At 38.3% G+C, this 22,774-nt stretch overlaps 2 protein-coding genes across 7 annotated transcripts in view; one reads left to right on the top strand and one right to left on the bottom strand.

Annotated features, from left to right (window-relative positions):
- Window positions 1-20,873, bottom strand: part of DIS3 (DIS3 exosome endoribonuclease and 3'-5' exoribonuclease) — a 39,286-nt gene extending 18,413 nt beyond the window's left edge. For 2 of the 4 annotated variants that reach the window (XM_031605982.2, XM_090130898.1), the window contains exons 1-21: window positions 20,559-20,872; window positions 18,599-18,756; window positions 17,768-17,967; window positions 17,582-17,655; window positions 15,905-16,072; window positions 14,877-15,041; window positions 14,108-14,221; window positions 13,878-14,015; window positions 12,701-12,847; window positions 11,341-11,457; window positions 10,447-10,548; window positions 10,189-10,253; window positions 10,009-10,093; window positions 9,365-9,492; window positions 8,842-8,928; window positions 7,826-7,982; window positions 6,214-6,428; window positions 5,195-5,363; window positions 4,530-4,688; window positions 4,051-4,173; window positions 350-466 (exon numbers count right to left, since the gene is read on the bottom strand). In XM_031605982.2, coding sequence (XP_031461842.2) covers window positions 359-466; window positions 4,051-4,173; window positions 4,530-4,688; window positions 5,195-5,363; window positions 6,214-6,428; window positions 7,826-7,982; window positions 8,842-8,928; window positions 9,365-9,492; window positions 10,009-10,093; window positions 10,189-10,253; window positions 10,447-10,548; window positions 11,341-11,457; window positions 12,701-12,847; window positions 13,878-14,015; window positions 14,108-14,221; window positions 14,877-15,041; window positions 15,905-16,072; window positions 17,582-17,655; window positions 17,768-17,967; window positions 18,599-18,756; window positions 20,559-20,789 — 2,910 coding nt within the window. In that variant the 5' untranslated portion in view covers window positions 20,790-20,872 and the 3' untranslated portion in view covers window positions 350-358. Of the gene's footprint in view, window positions 1-335; window positions 467-4,050; window positions 4,174-4,529; window positions 4,689-5,194; window positions 5,364-6,213; window positions 6,429-7,825; window positions 7,983-8,841; window positions 8,929-9,364; window positions 9,493-10,008; window positions 10,094-10,188; window positions 10,254-10,446; window positions 10,549-11,340; window positions 11,458-12,700; window positions 12,848-13,877; window positions 14,016-14,107; window positions 14,222-14,876; window positions 15,042-15,904; window positions 16,073-17,581; window positions 17,656-17,767; window positions 17,968-18,598; window positions 18,757-20,558 lie in introns of those variants that run through there. The other 2 variants (XM_031605908.2, XM_090130902.1) reach the window with 2 other exon arrangements.
- A 21-nt stretch (window positions 20,874-20,894) lies between these two features.
- Window positions 20,895-22,774, top strand: part of PIBF1 (progesterone immunomodulatory binding factor 1) — a 164,481-nt gene continuing 162,601 nt past the window's right edge. For 2 of the 3 annotated variants that reach the window (XM_090130908.1, XM_090130919.1), the window contains exons 1-2: window positions 20,895-21,507; window positions 22,603-22,703. In XM_090130908.1, coding sequence (XP_089987034.1) covers window positions 21,256-21,507; window positions 22,603-22,703 — 353 coding nt within the window. In that variant the 5' untranslated portion in view covers window positions 20,895-21,255. The remainder of the gene's footprint in view (window positions 21,508-22,602; window positions 22,704-22,774) is intronic. The other variant, XM_090130912.1, reaches the window with a different exon arrangement.

Raw genomic sequence — 22,774 nt, 5'->3', positions numbered from 1 at the left:
CTCAGATTATTGCTGCTATTTTTAATTATTCAGGGTCGCCTGTTTTCCCCCTTCTGGAGGCATGGATTCATGAATCCCTCCATCCTGCTAGTCACAGAACCAGGCCAAACCAGCCCATGAACTGCTAACACATGAGTACTGTTACTTTGGAGAAGTATTTATTTTTCATCCATACAATAAAACTGTAGTCATATTTGGTTTTAAAAACTTATCTTCTTGCACACATACAAATAGTAAAAAAAGAGAGGAGTTTTACAAATTATTAAAAAATGGATGTAAAAGTAAACAGTATGTTTCCATTATTTTGCCCATAGGGAAAAATAAGTAAATACAAGTAATTCACATCTACCTTTATTAACTATTCGACTTTGCTGTTCGACTGTTGTAGCTTCTTCTTCTTTTTTTCTGGTTCATTGTAGGTGCTCATCTCTGTAGATAAACGTGCAGGAACACCACTTGCAAGTATCTACAGTAAACAAACATATCAGAAAACTGCATTTTAGCTTCTACTGTTCTGGTAATACGTTTACCTTCTACAACAACACTATCATCTTGAGAGAATACTAATCACCTAACAAAGTGTTTACCATTGCATAGCTATCACAGCTCAAACACTAAGCAAGCAGCAGCATTCCTCCCAAATGAAGAACCAGAAGTTATCTGGCATCATATTTTCTGGTGTTTACTATGCCTATCAAACTGAGTCCTTGTCAGGCTCAATGTGTGGCTCTGAACATAGCCCAGCCCAGCAAAGGGACGGTACAGTATGCCTTGGTATAAGTTGGAAAAATGGGAAGCAGACCACACAGAACAAGGAGGAATTAGAATAAAGATAAGCCTGTGTCTTTACAGAGGCATGGTGAACTGCCTTCTAGGAAAGAGGTCATTAAAAGGCATGCTATGCTTTCCTAGAGAATATGTGAAAGAATAGCATTCAAGCAGGTGAAGCAGGTTCTAGAATGAAATACTACTGATTTAAGTAAGTGAACCAGGATTAGACCCGTGTATGTTTCTCTGCAAGCGAGTCTATGGGCAAACTGCAATGCCTGACCAGTAAAGAGGTAACAGGTACTTCAGAAACTTGATGCAAGGAACTAATTACTATGATTTCAATATCAGGATGTAAATGATGTGAAAATTGCAAGAGCATATATCGGGAGAAGAGTCGTGCTACTTGCTCATTCAAGTTATATTCTAATAAGGTTACCATTAATTGCATCAGAGTAACACAGACATCTATACTGGAATTAAAAACCCACCACCATAAGTTTAAGGGTGTGGATTTGTTCAGCCACCTAGGATGAATGTCATAATGATTACTAGCTAGGAAAACCATACTGTGAGAAGAGAGAACGTGGAAGCAAAAATGTAATTGTTCTCAATGAGTAAATGTCACAAGAAAATATAAAACATTCTAGCTTTCTAGGCTGTGTAATGGTATATTTCCTGAAGTAACTAGTTAAGAGATCACATGAAAAGGAAAAGCAGCTCTTGCCTGAGGACCTGATTAAGACTCTACCCACAGAACAACCCCTGTGATTTCATTTCAGTGACAATACAACCAAGAAATGTAGTGAAGATTTTACTAAAGGTGTCAAAATAGTAAGATGTTTTCAAGAACGGAGATTTTAAAACTAATTAATACTGTCATGAAGAAAGAATATGCCATTTATCAGTGGAATTAAGAACACTGCTGAAAGAAAGCCAGTAGTGATTGGTATTACATATCAAAAACCAATCCTTTAAATGAAGACCCTATCTATATGAAGAACAACTGGTTAAACGTTAAATCAAGTCCAAACTATTGAGGAACACTAATAGCACTTCGTCAAGTATCTCCAGGTAAGCGAGAGGCAGAAAATTCTTCCTAACTACTTCATGAGAACACAGCTTAATGTTAACAAAGACCCAAAAATCAAAAACAAACAGATGGGTAATAGGAAGTGCCAGGACTCAACAATATTCCTCCACTCTACAACCAAGTATAAAAGTGTCCTTAAAATTACTTAAAATTGGGCTTGCTATTCAAAGAAATGAATGATGATGAAAAGTGTTGTCAGGTAACATCATACAAAGCAGACAATGTGATGCTGTTTAGCTGGCTCGGATCATATTTTGAATTGTGCACATGATTCCATTCCTCCTACCTCAAAACTCATATAAATAGAAGAACAAAAAGGTGACTAGGAAGATCAAAATGGCTTCCAGAAAAAAAGTACACAGAATTGAGTGGCAAGGGAATGGTAAATGGAATGAATAAATAAATAGTTTATTTCCTACATTATGAAGAAGTATGATATCAAATAACAACATCAGGCATCAGACTTGAAAGAAAATAAGGGCTTTATCGTATATGGTGAGTCATGGAGCTTACTGTCACAAGATCATGTGAGAGATAGAAATGTAAGATGGGGAAAAGCAAAGTCATTAAAGAAATACACAGAACAAGATTCTGTTATTACTTCTGGAAGAAAAAGATGGGTATTCTGGGTGAGATAGCATATGAGTTGCAGAATGCTGGAAGCTTTGAATGCACACAAAGGGGATGATCAGTGTATGTGTATCTTATTTCTACATTCTTTCCTTAGTAGTAAAAGTTGCAAGCAACAGATGTTTAAGAAGCCAAGTTGTTTTGAATTAATTAGTATTGTCAGTTCTCTATCAAGGGATAAACTAAGATTACAGTATTGACTTCATTATAGCAGAAGAACCTTTCCTTGCATTAGCTTACTAAGAACAAAGCATGTTGCTCAGAGACTGGTTTTTGGGAAATGGTTTTAAGTTGAGGGAGGGAAGGATTTAGGTTGGATGTCAGGGGGAAGTTCTTTATAGAGAGAATGGTGAGGTGCTGGAACAGGCTGCCCAAAGAGGTTGTGGATGCCCCATCCCCGAGGTGTTCAAGGCCAGATTGGAGGGGGCCCTGGGCAGCCTGGTCTAGTATTAAATGGGGAAGTTGGAGACCCTGCCTGTGTCAGGGGGATTGGAGATTCATGATCCTTGAGGTCCCTTCCAACCCTGGCCATTCTCTGATTCTGTGACTGGAGTAAAAGCAAGAGCAGCATTCTGAGCTTAGCCTAAAAACAGCAGCTCTGACAAACACTACTTGGCGAGCCCAAACAGTGGGCAGCCCAACATACTAGTGTGTACCAGGATGCACAGCTGTTCTCTACTACAGATGTTATTCACTATTTGGAAGCATGAGGGTTGCTTTCAACTTAAACTAATACAACAGATCAAAATGTGTTCGGAAACATGATTTCTCAGGAAAACCTAACATACATGTATAAATAATGATGTTTTGTTTATTTTCACTTCCCCTACATTACTATATTTACTCATTTTGTATACTCAATTACTGCAATAAACCACTTACCAAAAGAGTCACGAGCAACGTAATGCAAGTGCACAACCTCATAATGCCATGCAAAACATTCAGCAGGCCTGAGGCATGAGACCAAGCAAAAACCCCAATGTCTCAGATGCAGAGAGAAGTAGCTACAAGCAGAAAGAGTCTTTAAAACCAGACACACACTTAATTAAAAGATTACAGTTGTTTCAATATTATCATGAGAGAATCTTAGATTGTGGAAGCTGTGGTAAGGAAGCACTGCCATTTATGTACTTTATGTTCATTAAAAAACCAGCAATTACAGCCTCCTTCTGAGAAACCTATCAGAGTTGCACAGTAATTCACTGGAGCTAAAAGAAGATCCTACTGAGTTCTGGCAGAATTTCAGAGCAATTTGATTACAGAACCACGCAACTTAAGATATACCATTTCAGCAAAACATCATCCTTCCAATGGTAATATTCTTAATAGGCCAAGAAAGGAAATTTCATTTAGAACCCGTCATGCTTTTCAACACACAGTAAAAGCAGATCTATGTTTTAATGAGGATATGAAGCAAATCACTATAATTTGCTCATTGATTTTATTTTGGTTGATTTTGGAGGTTTTTTAAAATTTTTATTTATTACTTCTAGGTTGTATTTCAGTTTTGCTGTATCCTGACTTTCAGGTTACTAGAAACCACAAATCGTGTGTCTTACCTTTGGTTCTACCAATTCCATCCGAATTTTCTGATGTTGAATGTTGGAAGCATCTAACGTAATGTTCACTTTGACTTTGTCAAATACACATAGTGTTGTGCCTTCCACAGTAAGTGATGGTACCTGTAAGTTCAAATTTTGTATAAATACTGTTCATACTGTCTTACATTTTTATACAAGTAAATACTTTGAGATGTAGTTCTTAATGTGCAGAAGATTAGGGTGCAGGTGCGCAGTAGTGTGCCACTTTTTCTGGATCATTAGATATGGGTTTCTGTAATAGACAATTCTGATGTCAGAACCTTTTTGCTTAGAGAAGACCACAACAATACTACTACTGCAGAGTAATAAAATACTACTGAAATTAGAAAAGGCTCTATTACCCTTCTAACACAGCTAGCATAGATTTTAGTCATTTTGCTTACATACCTCATTTAAAAAAAAAAAAGGCAATAAAGAATAAACCTTATGAAATGTACCTCACTGTTGTAATCAAGTTTTGGTGTTGGCTTATCTTTTTCTTCAAAGAAGACTGTTCCTTCTAACCCATACTTTGGAATCAAAACCACAACTGCATTTCTTCTTACAAACAATATATACGCATCTTCATTCACTACTCCCTTAGTTTTAAAGAACAGCTGTAACAGAAGACAGAAGAAAAAAGGTATTAGCACATTCCCTTCTAGATTAAAAATATACCAACTTAAAAAGAGTAAAATACTTGAGCAAATATAAATCTATACTTACTATTACACACCATATTTTAACAGTTCATTCAAATAATTATACTTGCTATTTATAATACCATTTCATTCAGAATATTTTTTAAAAATATACATATATATATATATACACACACACACAAAAAAGAAAACCAATGAACAACCACTATCTATAACTAGTAACTATTTATATACATATAGATAGTTAAAAGCACTTTCTAGAAATGCAACTCTAAGCTTTTCAGTACCAGGAATGTTATGCTGAAGCTTTTCCTTAAAGAAACTGCACTTTTTCATAACAATTCCTGCAGACTTACTACTGCTCACCAAAGCACAACCTGTTATTGCTCAGTGTTTCCTCCTTTCCTTTAAGGGCAACATGAATCCTCCACAGATTATGCTTACATCTCAGAAGTATTTACCTGTGTGTGGAAAGCAACGGATGCTCTTTGTGCATATTGAGCCATTTTATGCCGGTAATTGAGATTTTTACTCAGATCTGCCAGTTTATGTTTATCAGTAAGTTCTGGATAGGTACTGTCTGCCCCTATGGCCACAGCCAAAAGACGATGCACTATAATGTCAGCGTACCTGCAGAAAAGATCAGTGATGTGTCAAAACATTTTTATCAAGTTTGACTAACATTTCGCTTCTTTATAGATCTCACAGCTCAAGAATTCTTTCTAATAGTAATGGTCTGCTGATAACTCCTTACATTACTTAGACGATTATATTCTCTTTGCTGACCAAATATACACTCTGCAGAGAGTATCTTCACAATACTATAAACTACACCATTTTCTTTTTAATCTAAGGAATTCTTTATTACATTCTAGCAACACAGCCTGCATTACTGAATACTTACAAAGAAGAAATAAAGCTTTAACTTTGAACTCAAGAATGATGTTTCAGCACAACAGGTTAAGCCCCTTCCTCTTCCCTTTCTCATGAACTAGGAAAACTTCATTTCAGTGCCCTTACTCTGCAAAACATAATCACATAATGCTCCTGGCACACAGCTTTTGAGAACCTGAGCCAGAAATTTTTTAATGTATCTGTTAACAACCAGGATTTACTAGTGGAACTCCAAGAAGTTCTAGAAATTATCCACACAAGAGAGACATCACACTGTAGTAAGTTTAATTAAGAAAATTCAAATTAACAATATTTTTATATGTAGAATATGAAGGAATCTAAGTGTTCACAACACAGCTTTCACCTGATGAGTAGCAAACACTGCCTTACTCTCTGCTTGACTTACTTAAAGCTAAATAAAGTTGGTTTGTATAACCAACTGTAATGTACTGTTTCTGTAATGTAAAGCCACTGCCTTTCCAATTCAAATTTTAAGCTGAATAGAAACACAATCTCCAATGCACTCTCTTAACAAATAAATCGCTTCTTCTGTCCTCTGACAATACTGTAAAATGAAAGAAAGTACCTTCTAATAGGTGAGGTAAAGTGGGTATAAATAGGTGAAGCTAAACCATAGTGATGAAAATCACTATCCATTCCAGAACAGAAATACACAGCTTGCATCATGCAGCGAGTGGTCAAAATTCGCAACAGTGTATTTAGGTACGGGAAATCAGGAGATTCAGCTTTGTCTAATGATTCTGCTAATGCCTTTGCAGAGTCTGTCTTTATTTCCAAATTCTGGAGAAAGCAAAAAAAAAAAAAAAGAACAGATTGTAAGCAGAAATATCACAGCTGAACCCATGTCACTCTTAGTAACTATAACAAATTTCCTACCTCATAAATTCTGAGACGTAGACAATAAGACGACAGCGTCACACAAAACTCCTGTTTGTCACTAGCAAAAATGCATAGCTTATGGTGGTGACTGTGTTGCTAAACAGTGTTCTGCAGCAAAGAATTTGTGATTGTGCTCTTTGTTGTAATTTCAAAGGAAATAAATAGGAGGCATTACTTAAGGAGCAACCTAGGTATTAAAACTTACACCTGGGAATGTGATTTTTAAAATTATTACTGTTTTGTTCCCCATGTACTAGTGACCTCAACACATACTCTAAGAAAGCACAAGATCAGCAGAACGTTCCATTTACATACACTACTAAAAACAGAGGATGATGCAGAGATCAAATCACAGTAAAGTGACTGCATGTTTATTAAAAAAACTCCAACAAAAAAAGTTTCGCATGCAAACGCCCAATTGCACTGGTTCTGAGTTGTTAAAGTAACTTTGCTTAATTAGAAGAACTTCTGCCTATGGAAATGAACTTAGCCTTCAAAGTAAAACACTGCTTTGAAAATCCATTTTCAGATTAGAAATGAAAAGACTACTCCAATTTTACAAGAGAGGAAAATGAAGCGTTGGGTTTTTTCTCTCCTCTATTAATATTATTACACTGATATAATTCCAGAGTTTTTCCTCTCCTTTTTATTAAAAAGAGAGGGGGGAAAAAAAAAAAAAAAAAAAAAAAGAGGCAGAGACGGACAAAAAATCATGTGGAAAGGAATTCCTAACTCACATGAGAATGCCTAGAAAGTTAACTGAAGAGTTCAACTCAAATGGGGACTGCAATCTTTGAACAGAAGATCCCGAAACTGGAAAAGTAATTTTTTCTTAGTTAGGACTTATTAATCACATCGGAGTTGTTTCAGGCTAAACTAACCCCTAGCTGACCTAACGAGAAGATGCAAACTGTGAACACATGCAAACACTTCCTTACTTCCAGACTTCAACAGAGAGCAACAATGTATGTGATTCAAAGCCAAGAACTGTCTGAAAAACAGCATCCATGGCTCGGAAAGGAGATGTTTCACTAAGAATTAAAATACAGAAAAGAATTAGTGTTATCTACTTTCTTTTCCTGAAAGAAGTTGGCCTTTTTTTTTTTTTTTTTTTTTAAAAGCACAGTTTTTCTTTTCATCTAAAGGCACAGACACATTCCTGCAGGTACAAGCAGGTAAAAGGCAAATCAATAAATGTTTTCAAGACATTGATTTCTAACTGCCACTCTTGGATATGTGGCCAACTAGACAGAAAGCGCAGCTTTTTTAATTAATTCATGAGAATGGTAAAAACCTGCCTTGGACTTCGCCGCCTTCACAAGGATGTCGTAATTCGATGGAGGAGGAGCAGGATGTTTCCGGAGCAAGGCAAACTCTGGGAACTCATCATAAATTTTTTGTGCTACAGAGACATTGGCGAGCAACATGAACTCTTCAACCATGGAGTTGGTCTCCCTATCATCAGAAAATATTTTGTATAGTTAGAAAAGTGTTAGATACTTGCTTTGTATCCTATTGTTATCCTAACAATATTCTATAACACTATCTAGTTAACTAGAGTTTTTTAAAATGGTACAAAGTAGGCATATATTTTCAAGACTAAAAGCATGCCTTACTAAACTTCAAATAGTGGAACAGAAGAAAAAAAAACCCAAAATATTCTAAAACAATAAATCCAGAGAAAAACACTCTTTAAAATGGCAATGCTATCTCTGGAAAGACCAATAAATTTCTTATTCTTAAGAATAGTCTTCAAACATGCATACAAAGCTTGACAGCACTACGTTGCACACTATCAAGTCATGACAGTATACACAACTGTAAGATCTGCATACAGATTTTAGCACAGAAAATACCTACTAGTATGACAGAGAGTGTCTAAACACAGAAACTGAATCAGTAGCACCATTTAAAAAACTCCTCAGTAAGGCTGTCAATATCACTCTTCACCTCTGCAACGATTACCATGTTGTTGTTAAAAGTTTCAGTAATCCACACCTCCAAACTCTACTTTCCCTTCCTCTGTTAGCAGGAAAGCATGACATAGAAACGTGCAGAGCCTGTAACCTAGTGCTCCATTAAACCAGTAGCAAAGACTTAAGCTCATGGATAAAACACAGTTCAAACTTACTTCATAAACATCGTAAAATCGTAAACTTCATAAACATCATAAAATATAGAAGAATCATCTTTCCTGCAATTACTGACTTGGACTTCTGCGCTAAACTCTGTACACTCCAAGCTGTTACTTAATTCGGGATAGGGATGGAACAATAGAGATATTTAAGTAACTGAGGAAAACAACAAGGCTTACTTAAGTTCCTTAGTTTGCAGATCAATTGGATCATGAGTTTCACTATCCATGTGAAAACGAACTTCTGGTGAGGAAAGCATTAAAGCTCTGGAAGACAGTTAAGTGATATTACTGTAAAGGAGAAACAGCATCTGAGTCAGAGGCCTACCTACAACAGCTTGCTTTATAACAAAATGCTAATTAAAAGAAGAAAAGAAAAAGGAATTAACGTTCAAAATAGTAGAAATTGCAATGCTAATATACATCTCTATTAGCTTCTACAATTTCAGATTTAAAGTGCTACTTCTGGTTATTTGCATAACTTCAGTAAAAAATCCATAACGTTGATAAATTGTGCAAAGGATATCCCAAGTTTTGTATTATTTAGAGAACAAAGAAATTTTTATGCAAATCAAAATGGCAAAACACTTCTTTTTCAAAAAAGTTTAACTGCAAAAAGGGATATAGAGCATCTTCATGTAGTTCAACAGCAAAAAAGAGATTAAAAAAGGAAAAAAAATAACAGCACCACTGCATTGTTTACCCATTATCAATTCTTTTCTTCTTCAGAATTTTTGCTAATTTGTTTAGTCCACGCAGGCTGACAGTAATATCATCATTCATTGCTGCCGAATCAATTCTCATCTGTGCTTCAGCATATGTGAGAGAAGCCTTGGAGAAAAACAAAACATCATCATAATACTGAAAAGCACACTTTCATCCCTCAGAAAAACAGTTTCTTTTTGTCAAAACTCATTCACAATAATACAAAGATTTATGCTCAACACCTCTATGAATGTCATTCTTAAAGAATAACAGAACAGCACAGATCTATGCAAAACTCGAAGAAAAAGTAAACATGCACAGTATTATTTTTAAATGCTGATATAACTCCTGAACTTAACTAAATGACTAGCTGGTGTATATTAAACTATGCCCAATATGTATCAATGCATTTATATTTTTTAAATGAAATACTATAAACTAACTGTACAAAACAACATTGCACCACTGAATGTTTAGAAGAACAGCGCTGGATGAAAACATTTTCCTCACTTAAGGATTCAAGCTTGGTTTTTTAACTTCAAAAAAGCACATCAGTAACAGAAACAGGAAAAAACTTCAGTATAAAATCTTCACAAGAAGTGTTCTTTTCATTTAAATAAATACCATATTCATCCAACCAACCTTGGAATTAATAATACTCTTTGTAAATCTGGTGTTTAGAATTTCAGCCTTTTGGTTCATCTCCCATATACACGAAAATGCAAGCCTATGAAAAGGGGAATGGGGGGAAATCTGTTAAAATCCATGCACACACATCTGGAGTTTCTTGTCAGGATCGAAATATGGATCATATGCATATACCTGTCCACATTAGATCTTAAGGAGCATAAATTGGAGCTAAGCAGTTCTGGAACCATATCAATCCTCTGCAAAATAAAAGATAAAATGCATCACTAGTCATAATTACTTCATACTGTGCTTTTTAGTACACTGAAAGCTTGGAAATAGTAATTTCCATCGTTTTGATAATGTTATACAAATTAGGAACTAAGAAAAGGAAAGCAATGAAAAATCCAACCTCTTAATTGCACAAAAAAACTTTCCATATAGAAAACTTACCTTTTCACACAGATACACAGTTGTTCCTCTTTTTGCTGATTCCTCATCCAAAGCATTTCCTGGACGGATAAAATGACTTACATCTGCAATATGCACACCAACCTTAAAAAATAAATAACAAAACCCAGGAAGTGTCATGTTATACATTCTATGAAGCAAACAGCTCTCAACATAAAAGAAACTTTCTCAAGGTTTTATTTGAAACCCAATTTATCCTTTTCCTATTCCTTCCAGCAACTTCTATATTTACAAGTAGGAAGAGTTAAAAGCATTACAGAAAATGAACAGTTGTAGCAATTATGAACAACAAAGCCATGTGTACATTTAGTGGGAAACTGCATTCATTACCAATTCAACTCTTCAAGCCTCTTTCATTTTCTTTAATGCTCACTGCAAACTGGGTTTTCTTGCTTTTCCCTGTTTGCTGGACTTCTAATTTTGGCATTCTGTGCTATTGCAATTACCAATTTTTCAACAAAGGAAATGTGCCTAAATCAGATATAATGAGGTACAGAGCTTGTGTTAATCTTGTAGCTATTCAACGACTTCTTCTAATAATTCCTAACTATTACAGCTGTAACTTCACTCCTTCTCATACTAGTTCCTTATCCTAGCCATAAGCACTTGTGTCTATCCTCAGTTAAAGCAGTAAATAAATTGTTACTTTCTCACATCAAATGAGCAGACAGCAGGTTAAATTTAGGAGTTCAATTACCGCTTTTGGTACCAATGTAATGCAAATCAGCTACGTTTCTTTATTCCCACCTCACTCATTGTCAACAGTGCAGACCATTAGTTTCTTTCACAACAGACCTAGAGTTTTGCTGCCATCAATTACTATTCTCACTACTGACTGTTTTGAAGAGCAATTAAGCAAACAAAAACCCAACCCACCTCCAGATTTCCATTTCCTATTTCTCTACAATGTAATGCATCATCAATATCCGTACAGCCAGGAGGATCAACGCTACAAACATACAGATGCCTCAAGTCCTCCCTGTATTTCATATCCTGAAGTTTAAAAAAAAGGAGGTTGTAAAGAACATCCACATTAAAGGAGAAATAAAAAGAAATGAAAATTTGAGAAAAGCACTTTGTGTAAGACTTTCCAAAGTAATCAAATATTTTTAAGTACACAGTTTGCAATGTTATTTAACCAAACAAAAGAGATATACAGAGACTGTAGTGATAACAAAGCCAAGATAATGATAACTACTGAAAGTTTGTTATAGAGCAAACAAAAGGAATCAGAGAATAAAAGCATCTTTCCAACCATTTCAGAATCTTTAAGTGAAATCATGATTACGATGTCCACGTAAATAGTTTAGGATAGGAATGCTCACAATTAACCTTAGCTAAGACTTGGAAGCCTACAGAGTTTAAAGGAATTGACCGCTCAGGTGGTATTTACTTGTTGTGCAATGGCTACATAAAGATCTTTCTTAGATAGGTATCTTAGACTAGACAGCCAACTTTTACATAGCTTATCTAAGTAAAAATATATCCATCAGTTTCTAAGCTCAAAAGAAACAGGCATATAATAAATAATAAAACTAGACTACTCCAAAGAACTGAAAATATAATAGATGCTCAAACAAAAAAGTTTCATTCTCCAAAACCAAAAAAACCTCAACCCCTAAAGAAAAACAGTTGATGTATGCAGATTTTCCTTTTCTTTACATTCTAAACCAACCATTTCCCACATTTAAGATACTGTGGAGAATGTGAAATTCACTGACATCAACTAAAACAAGCAATTCTGCAAATAGTAACTTTCCTTCCTCTGATTACTGTTCTGGATTATACTGGAATATATTAAAATCAACACTAAAATAATCTGACAAAAGACATATAGGCTACTGCATTCGGTTACAAATCTATCTAATGAGACATAGAAACCCCCCCCCAGCTCACAGATATATTTTTAATATATATATGAATTGTAATCTCCCACCTTTGTTAAACAACTTTTTATAAACATTTCAAATGAATTCTGCATTATGGTGGTTTTTCTTGTGTTTTTGTTTTGCTTTGTTTTTAATTTTAACATACCTACCTCTAACAAACTCTAACCAACTTTAGTCAAAATTCAAAGTCTTGTGGAGAACTTTCCACAAAAAATCAGACTAAATGTTCAGAACAACCTGAATTTTAAGGTACTTTTATCTCTCTATTTTTGGTGCACTAAAATATTCAAGAATATCATAATTTGAAGCAGGCACAATAATTATGGCTATAATTTTGAAGCTATTACCTTTTCTGTAATGCTCCATGGCATTTTTGGTAGGAAACTGAGGACATTCTGAGAGAAAGGCTGATGAGGGACATCATGTTCAAGGAGAAGAACTTCTGTCTCAGTCTCTTTATCTCCAGCACTTCCCAAATTCTTCACAAAATGACCCTGAGAAATAACATACACGCATATATATAAATATATACATATACAGCACTGGAATGGGCTGCCCAGGGAGGTGGTGGAGTCACTATCTCTGGAGGTGCTCAAGAAATGTTCAGATGTTGTACTGAGGGATGTGGCTTAGTAGGGAAATATGGGTGATATGAGGATGTTGGACTGGATGATCTTGGAGATCTTTTTCAGCCTTGGTGATTCTATGATGTAAACACCAATACATATGCGCACACGTACACAAACATCAAGTAACACTGTATGTTCAAAAGTAATTAAATATATGCAATAAACCTAAAAGGAATACTTTAAATGCCTTTTTTTTTCCTCCTCTCATAAACTCAATCTAACTTGTTTTAAGTAGTGCAACTGCAATGTAGTATATACTAAAGATGCCTAACATCGCAATAGCAGCACACTTGTAACTAGCAAACAGCTGTCTTGGTTAATTTAACAATCTAGCTAGCATAAATTACATTTCTATTTTATTATTGGAATAGCTGGCACATACGATGATGTTTCAAGGAAGTGGAAAAGTAAAATCCCTGTATTCTGTACAGAGCCACAAAAATGATACAAGGTTTCATCTTCACAAAACTTTTAGAAATGCTATCTTATCTCTTTTTCACATACAGCATCCATTTACTCCATAGAAATGTCCTAAGCCTATTATGGCTGTATCCCTGAGCCTTAAACATAATTTTCTTCCTTCCACATGCAATACACACACTGTCCACATGAAAGAGAAAGCGGTTCCCTCCACCTCCTTCTTCCCCCTAAATACAGGGCTAACTTATGTTTGGGTGCAAGCCACATTCATTACACACAGATAAATCTGCTCTTCACATAAAACCTTTCATGATTATATGCTACACTGCTGTTAGACTTGTAAACAGCAGTTTGTTTTGCCAAGGTGGCTAAAAGCTGAGGGTTTACACACAACTCAAAACAACTCCATTAGCCTTTCAGTCTAAAAATTAAAAATCAGATAGGTAAGCGTTAAGAAGGAAGTATTAAAACTTACATTAGGATACCTGGAATTCCTAGGCCAACCATCAATAGCAACAATTATTCTTTGTCCTTCCAATTTATCTGCTTGTCTTGTTTCTATTCGAATCCGAGGAATCCTGCGATCAGCTGGTGTAAACAGATGTCGTCTTGCCTATTAACACAGACAAAGGAAGAAATTATTTCTACTTTTTTTTTTCTTTTCTTTTTTTAAAATCCTACCCTTATAGTAGCTTTATACCTTACCTCTTTAATCTGTGACTTGGAGAGCATGCCACAAAACGGTCGCCAGTTTCGCTTTATAATACCCACTACTTTTCCTGTTGGTCTCAGCATGTTCTTGTTAACAGAAATCTTCAACTGAGACAAAAAAAACACAAAGGTTAAAGACTACAGAACCATTTAAACTCAGCATGCATCTCAAACCTTGCTGGTAGTAGGCTATGTATCACTACAATGCAGTGAAGTCTCTTATGACATCATAAATGGAATAATGCCTCTCTGGGCATCTTAGTATTTGTAACATAACTGATTTGTCAAGTTTTCTCATGGACATAGCTTTAGAACAAAGAACAGAAAAAGCCTAAAGAAATGGTATCCTGTACTACTACTGCTTATTCCCCAGCTATCTCCATTTTTTTTTCCCCAACCAATTATTTTCATTTTTAAGAAGCCTTTTTATGCTGCTTGAAAAATTCTCCAGCAATTCTAAACACAGTAATTAAAATGTATTCCCATGGAATTCATTGAGAAGATTATATTTTTTAAGGAAATGCAAATATTTATTGAATAGGGCATACATACATGTATACATTAAGCAGAATTACTGCAAGTAGATAAGGAGTATTTTATAACCAGTTCCAAATGTACGCGTTGCCATTAAAAGCCAACCAATCTATCTGCACATCAGAATATAGCTTTGCATTATTACTTGGCTACCACTCAGTAACATTTTTCTCTTAATAAAGAGAAGAATCATTAAAATAATAATAAAAAAGGTAATTTTGTTTCATACAATGTTTTCTTTCTTTTCTTCCATTTCAATGTCATCTTCATTCTGGCCATCATCTTGCAAGACCACTGAGGATGGTGCCACCCATTCATCTTTTGCCAACAACTCCACAGCTACAATATCTTCATGAACTGCTCGGTTTAAATGCTTAAGACCCTGTATAATTATCTGGATTTTTAGAAAACAAAATGGAAATACAAATGTTTATGATGATAGCAACAAAAGACTCGCATCAGCGTAACAGAAGAGTATACGTACAACAGGCTCTGCGCTCCATGTTTGTGACACACTTCTTCCACTGTCTAAGTTTATTTTGGTACTGATGATATTATTTTAGGATTCCAATAGTCCCTGTAAAACCACTTGTTTTCCCAATTTTTTTCTTCTTCAAATCAGAAAATTCTGTTTTTGCAGGCTAAGAGCTTCCACATACTGCTGTGAAATTGGAATACAATAATCTGAGAGCCAAGGAAGAACTGTCAGCTGCCACCAGAAATATAGAGTAAAGAGTCATCTGCTGCCATCTGGAAACAGTACGTGTCCAATTGTACCAGCTGCACATTCAAAATCCAGCAGGCACAAACCAAGGTAAATTGCTCAAAGGGCAACAGCCTAAAAATATCAGGGCAAATAATAAAAGAGAACCCCATGTGGGCTCATCACAGTTTTTCTGAAAATCTTCCTACGAGTTTATTACTTTTTCATCACACATTTCAAAATAATTTCAGAAAACTACATCAACTGACTTGAATATGACAGTGTTTAAAATCAAAGATTCCGTTTTAGTTTATTATATACTTTTTCAAAGAACACATTATGCCTTTTACATCTTCTTTTTTGAAAAAGAGCATCCTCAGTATTTCAGTGGTCTATCTCCACAAACAAACAAAGCAAAAAACCCATGTCAGGAAAATAAACTAAGAGCGAAAAAAATAATACTGCCTTTTAATACCACTTATCACTGTGAAATAATTACATAATCATTCAGTAACAACCAAATAAAATTCACAGTGTGAAGTTAAAACACCCACCTCTTTGTTTTCTTCAGCATCTCCATGAACCCAAACAGTAGCTTCAAGATAATTATCTCTGCTTGCTCTATAGGTTCCTTGGAGGTAAATGCCAGATTTTATTCCTTGCTGCAATTTGCTAAGAGGAACGTGTTCTGGGAAAATTATTTTGCCACTTTCTATTTCTTTCTTTAAGGGGGAAAAAAAGAAAAAAAAAAAAGAAATAGTCTTTTACATTCATAATTACTCCAAAACTGATCTCAAGAACATGAAACTCAAGCTAGCAAACTCCAAAATTCTAACTATGTATAGGAACATAATATGCACAAGAATGAAAAACTGGTATTAAACAGTAATTTTTCTAACAAAGCACAAAATGCATAAAAATGTGACAACATTGAGAACACCTCTGTTTCTCTTCCTGCTTGCCTGCGCTGACTTAAGAGGTCACCACACAAGTGTTGTAAACATTTGTTTGCTTTTATGTACTGACTAAACATAGACTAAACATGGAAAAAACATTAGGACAGTACTACAGAGCATAGAGGGTAAGCAGCTATATGAATCAGTTGAAGTTAAATGAACTGCAGATAACTGCTGAACAGATCAACTCAGCCTCCCACTCTCGCATGTCCCACTCCAATCCATTAGAGTAACTATGATCACAGAATCATAAAACGGCCTGAGTTGAATGGAACCACAAAGATCATCTACCTAGACCAGGCTGCCCAGTGCCACACCCAGCCTGGTCTTGAATGCCTCCAGGGATGTGGCATCCACAACCTCCTGGAGCAACCTGTTCCAGTGCATCATCACCCTCTGGGTGAAAAACTTCTTCCTAATATCTAACCTAAACCTCGCTGTCTCAGTTTAAAACCATTCCCTCTTGTCCTATCACCATCCATCCTTGTAAAGAGCCATTCCACCTCCTGTTTATACGTTCCCTTCAAGTACTAGAAGGCCACAAGGAGGTCTCCCTGGAGCCTTCTCTTCTCCACACTAAACAAGCCCAATACCTTCAACCTTTCTTCATAGGAGAAGTGCTCCAGCCCTCTGATCACCGATGGAATTAATATTCCCTTTACTTTAGTGGCATTAGTTTTCAGCTATTGTCAGTCTCATGGGGCATGCCTGGATGGGGAATTCTGTTCTAGTGGATGGCAACCTTGCTGTCATGGAGTTAACTATGTTAACTCGCATGGGGGGGGAGAACCGGATGAGCTTCCAATCCATTCCACCATAACTGCACAATGATGAAGTAACCCATTTTTGAGCTGCAGCACACAATTCTATCAACTTATCTTATGACTAAATCAAATCTTTTCATCAAAAATGTTTTTGACAAGTAAACTTTGAAATAACAGACACAAAACAAAGATCTAGATGGTTTGCAACACAGACTTTTGAAGTTTTAATTTTAGTTCAATTATTTGCAGTACTTATACATTTCCTTGAATCACTTGTTAAGCTTCCCACCTTAGCAACTGGCTTTTTACAAAGAACCAAACAATACCTTCCAATAGGCATATAAGCAGCTGCAGTATTCTTTTCAGTTATCAAAAAGTTTTACTGTCAAAATGGTAATAAAGACAAGAGACCTTTTTCTGAACTGATGCTAGTAGCCTGACATACGTCATCCAATAACAGACTGCAAAATTGTTTTATAAATAAATAAACAGAAAGAGAATAAAGACATACCCCTTCATCAGATACGCAAGCAAGACGATCTACAAGATCAGGATTATCTATCAAGCTTTTAATATACTCCTCACCTACAAAAGCACACACAAATATTTATGCAAGAGAGGTAGAGAATTTAGGTATAAAGACACTTAAAATTTTACGCCTGAACAATAAATTAAATCTTCATGCCACTGAACTTACACGTATAAGCAGTTATCCCTTCCTCAAGGGCTTTCTCCTTATTATTTCTGTCGTTTGTAAGAAAGATAACTTGGATATCCTCATTCTCCGCATTCTGTATTTTCTTCAAGTGTTCACTGTACCATTTTACTGCTACCCGAATAGCTCTGTCATTGCGGTCATTAGAGCTTTCTCCTTGCTCTTGCTCTATGTATGTTTCTCTAACAGTTAAAAAAAATTGAAAAAGAAAAAAAATATATCCAGTTACAATTATTATTGTTTTCAGACAAACATTTAAGACTGTAAGGACAAAAGAAATACTGCTGAACCAATTTTTAAAACGTGTAACACTAAAGACCACTGAAGGCTTAGGAGACAGGATCAAAAAAACTAATAAGGAAGTGGCAATTTCTTACACAGGTCCCACTGAGGACTGAACAGAATGGCATTCAAGACAAGCACTGCTAGAGCCTTGATGCTGCTGTAGCAGAAACTACATAAAGGCAAATTAACTGCATCTCAATTTTTTTTGCTACTAACTAACTGATTTTTGAGTTCTACAGATTGAACTGGGAGTAGTAACATGTAAAATGCATAACCATGATTCCATTGCTCAGGTTAAAGGTCTTGCCTGACATGTTCATTCAGTATTTTAATCACCTTTTCAGAAGATACGTGTGCTAATACCAACTGTAAGTGACAAAGCTCCTGTAACATCCAATTTTTCCTCAGCCAGACTTCTCAGATATATAAGGCGTCATGCACATCAGTCTCATTTTACCTGCCTAATTCACACGTACCAGTTCTTTTACCAGACTTCAGTACAACATTATACCCTATTCCAAACCATACCGATGATGTTCATTGGTGAAGGAGTAGAAGTGTTTTTCAGGGTTTCCAATCACGTCTCTGATTCGTTTGTACACTGGTGCACTCCGACTCCTGACCTCTTGTAAAACTGTCTGTAGCACAATGACATTCTTAATAACAGGGTCTTCAAGAATATCAATCTGAGGAACAAAATGGAAATGCATCAGAATTGTGTTTTTTTTCTACCCAGTAACAGCAATTGAAATATTTGCTTCTTTAATATGCAAAAACTTCTATCAATAACGATGCACTATTAGGACCTTTTCCTCTCTCACTGCTGGAAATCTGACTAGTATCTTAAGTTGCACCTTTCTCGCACAGGCAAAAAGTTTAGATTGGATTTTCCAAACTCTTGGTGACCTCAATTTTGCTAAGTGAAAAAGTGATCATCTCTCTCATGCTGACTCCCACCAAATGCAACCCAATTATTTGCAGGACTCCAACCAAATTTAAATCCAGGCTAAATTACCAGGCTCAATCTTTCTCTTGCAGCCTTGTAGCTGGATAAAAAACTGTTCCTGCTGTCACCACAACCACCACATCCCCACCACTCTGGTTCTTACCATTTGCCAGAGCGCGGCAAATTCTCAGAGCGTTCAATAACTGCTAAAATGCCAGAGCACTATGCCTTTCTCCTGAGTTAACGGGCAACAGCCTTAATGAATTACTCAGGGTTACAGAACCATTATGGTTGGAAAAGACTTCTATCATCATCTAATCCAACCATCGACCCATGACCACTGTGCACACTAACTCATGCCCCTCAGCGCAACACACAATCAACCTGAACCTGCTCTGCTGCAACTTAAGGCTGTCATGTCTTGTTCTACTTCTCCCAGTCTCAAACATTTGCACCAGGCTATTGCATGTCCTATGGAGGCATTCAACAGTAATCAAAAAAACCCTCAGAATTCAGCTTAGGAGCTCCTTGCCTCCAGCCTGCTGCTGCTCTGTCTGCACATCAAGCCTTCATGCAATTAGAATCATAAAATCCTTAAGAGTTGGAAGGTACTTCTGAGGGCCATCTAGTCCAACTGCCCTGCAATGAACAGGGACATGTGCAGCTAGATCAGGTTGTCCAGGGCTTGATTCAGCCTTGCTGTGTAAGTCTCCAGGGACGGGGCATCAACCACACACATCACTAGGTAATCTTTCCACTGCATCACCACCCTCACTGTGAAAGATCTCCTTATATCCAACTTAAATCTACCCTCTTTAAGCTTGAAACCATTTCCCCTTGTCCTATCATCACAGGCCCTGCTAAAGGGTCTGTCCCCTTCTTTCCTGTAGCTCTCTTTCAGACATGGAGAGGCTGCTATCAGTCACCTCGCAGCTTTCCCTTCTCCACGCTTAAGAGACCCAGCTCTCTCAGCCTGTCCTCACAGGGAAGGCGTTCCATCCCTCGGATCATTTCTGTGGCCCTCCTCTGGACACAATCCAACAGGTTTACGTCTCTCCTGTTCTCAGGACTCCACAACTGGACGCAGTAGTCCAGGTGAGGCCTCACCAGCACAGAGCAGCGGGGCAGGATCACCCTCCTCGACCTGCTGGCCACACTCCTTTTGATACAGCCCAGGATACAGTTGGATTTCGGAGGGGCAAGGGCACGTTGCTGGCTCATGTCCAGCTTGCCCTTCACCACGGCACACAGGTCCCTCTCGGTAGGGCTGCTCTCAATCCTTCCACCTCTCACTTTGTGCTGCTGACGGACTACAAAGAGTTCATCCCACACCTGTGGAACCGCACGCGGGCCCAACGGCCGAAACCAGGCCGGACTGGGCGACACTGAAAGCTCCTCACTGCGGCGGCAGGCAGACAAATCGCAGCCTTGGGATCAGGCGGACAACAGGGGAAGGCCCAGCGCGGTGCTGAGGGCAGCCCGAGCCGTAGGGCCGTCCCCACCCGCGCGCACCCAACCGACCCGAGGCCGCGAGGCGCTCACCTGGTGCAGGAGGAGGTTGGTGTCGGGCAGCAGGTAGTGCGGCCCGGGGCACAGGCCGCTGGCGGCGCCGCTAGGCCGCGCCTCGAGCCCGAGGGGCTGGTCGGGCCGGACCGGGCAGAGCGGGCAGGCGTCGGCGCCGCAGGGGATATCGTCGCGCAGGTAATGCTCCCGCACCACCTTCACCACAGCACCCGCCCGCGTCCGCTTCAGGAAGGTCCGCGAGGTCAGCATGGCGCCGGCGCGGCCTCTTCCCAGCCTCCCCCGCGGCGCGCGGCGGGAAGCAGCGCGGCCGCCGGGTCGCTGTGGTGATGGCGTCGCGCGGCCCCGCCTCATCCGCGCGTGCGCCGCCGGCTGAGGCTTCTCCCCGTGTCCGGGCGGGCGCGGGGCTGCGCTTTTCCCCCGCCGGCCGTTAACGGTCGGTCGCCCGCCGCCCGGGTGCGCTTCCAGCGGGCAGCGCGGCGCCTCGTTACCGCTTCCTGCGGCCCGAACCGCTGCGGGGGCGGCTCTGGGGAAGGAGTCCTCAGGAATCCGCCCTCTTCAGACCTTCCGTGAGCGTTTTCCTTCAGCGGAGGGGAACGATACGTGAGGAGTTGCGCTTAGCCGTTTCGTTTGGTTAGTTTCCATCGCGGCGTAACGGCTTCGTGGTCTTGTTTTGCGCCGTTGGCTTGTAACTTAAAGAAGCAAACGGCGTAAGAAAATGTCCCGTAAAAGCTCCAGGGAAGGCCGGAAGGTGAACGTCTCCAGCTCCCTGGAGTCGGAGGACATCAGCTTGGAAACCACCGTCCCCACCGACGAGCTGTCCTCCTCCGAGGAGCGGGAGGGCGCGGCGCGGGTCACCAGGCAGCTGCTGGAGCGCAAGGAGCTGCTGCACGGCCTGCAGCTGCTGAAGATAGAGCTGTCGCAGAAAAACCTCATGATCGACAACCTGAAAGTGGAATACTTGACCAAGGTGAGAGCTGTTACGTGTCTTTCATCGTGCAATTCTGTTTCTGGTGCTTTCAAGGGGAAGCTTGAGTTCTCAAAAGAATGTCCGTGGGTTGTGTGCTGGAATCCTCATCAACTGCTTCTTGAGAAGCTGCGGGTGCCCCATCCCTGGAGGTGCTCAAGGCCAGCTTGGATGGGTCCTGGGCAGCCTGAGCTAGTGGGGGGCAGCCCTGCCCGCAGCAGGGGTTGGAAATTAGTGGTCTTTGATTTCCTCTCCAACCCAGTCCATTCTATGATTCTTTTATTGGTATTGGTTTTAAATCACAAAAGGAGGGAAAGAGGGATATGGAGGATTTAAATGACTTGGCTGCTGTCTCATTCTTAGGAATGGATGAGGTGGGATCATAGAGTTATAGAGTGGCCTGGGTTGAAAAGGACCTCAAAGATCCAGTAGTTGCAACCCTCCTGCTGTGGTCACTAGACCCGGCTGCCCAGATCAAACTGGTTTTCTTTAGTTTTTGCATTTCCAAAAACAAAGGAAAAATGTGTTTTTTCTTTTCAGAAAGAAAAAATAATTAATTACTGATGCAAGCAACTTAACAGGGCTTTTAACCAGAAGTTAGTGAAAGCGGGCAAAACTCATCAGTACCATTCCTTGATTTGATAGCAAAGGTGTGACTAAAATATACTGGCATACTAATTAATAGTAGGAAGATTTGTTGTTGTATATGGTTTCAGTAAAGATGCATGGGATTTTGAAAGGTGTAGAAACTTTGCCCTGCTTGTGTGAGGTTCATGTTTACAACCTTCCATATAGCTGTGGCTTTCCTTGGCTTGCTGGCCAGAGTTTAAGGATAGCTTGAAATCAGTTGAACAAGTACCTATGTGATCAAAATACATGAGTTCTAAAACTATTTTTTTTTTTTTTAATTTTGAGTTTTTTAGGGCAAACTCCATATCTTATTTTGCAAAGCTTTAGTGTATTTATAGATTTGTTATTGTAGAGATCTTCAGTTACTGTACTTTCTAGGGCATTGCATTCTCTGCTTGTGATTTTAAAAAATATATATTCTACAAAGAACAAGGTAACTTGTCTTCATTTTATATTTATACTTTTTAGATTGAAGAGCTAGAAGAGAAGCTGAATGATGCAATCCATCAGAAGCAGCTGTTGTCTTTACGACTGGATACCCAGCTGGCATTGCAGCAAGAAGATGCTAGGTATGACAAGTAACACAAAAAACTTCATCTTTAGTAATTTATCAATGTGAATTCCAGTTTATTCATGTTAA

This window comes from Phasianus colchicus, chromosome 1 (genome assembly GCF_987193195.1).
Source record: "Phasianus colchicus chromosome 1, bPhaCol1.hap1.1, whole genome shotgun sequence".
NCBI classification, from domain to species: domain Eukaryota; kingdom Metazoa; phylum Chordata; class Aves; order Galliformes; family Phasianidae; genus Phasianus; species Phasianus colchicus.
The sequence above is the reverse complement of the archived record's forward strand: the minus strand, read 5'-3'. Positions and strand labels throughout refer to the sequence as shown.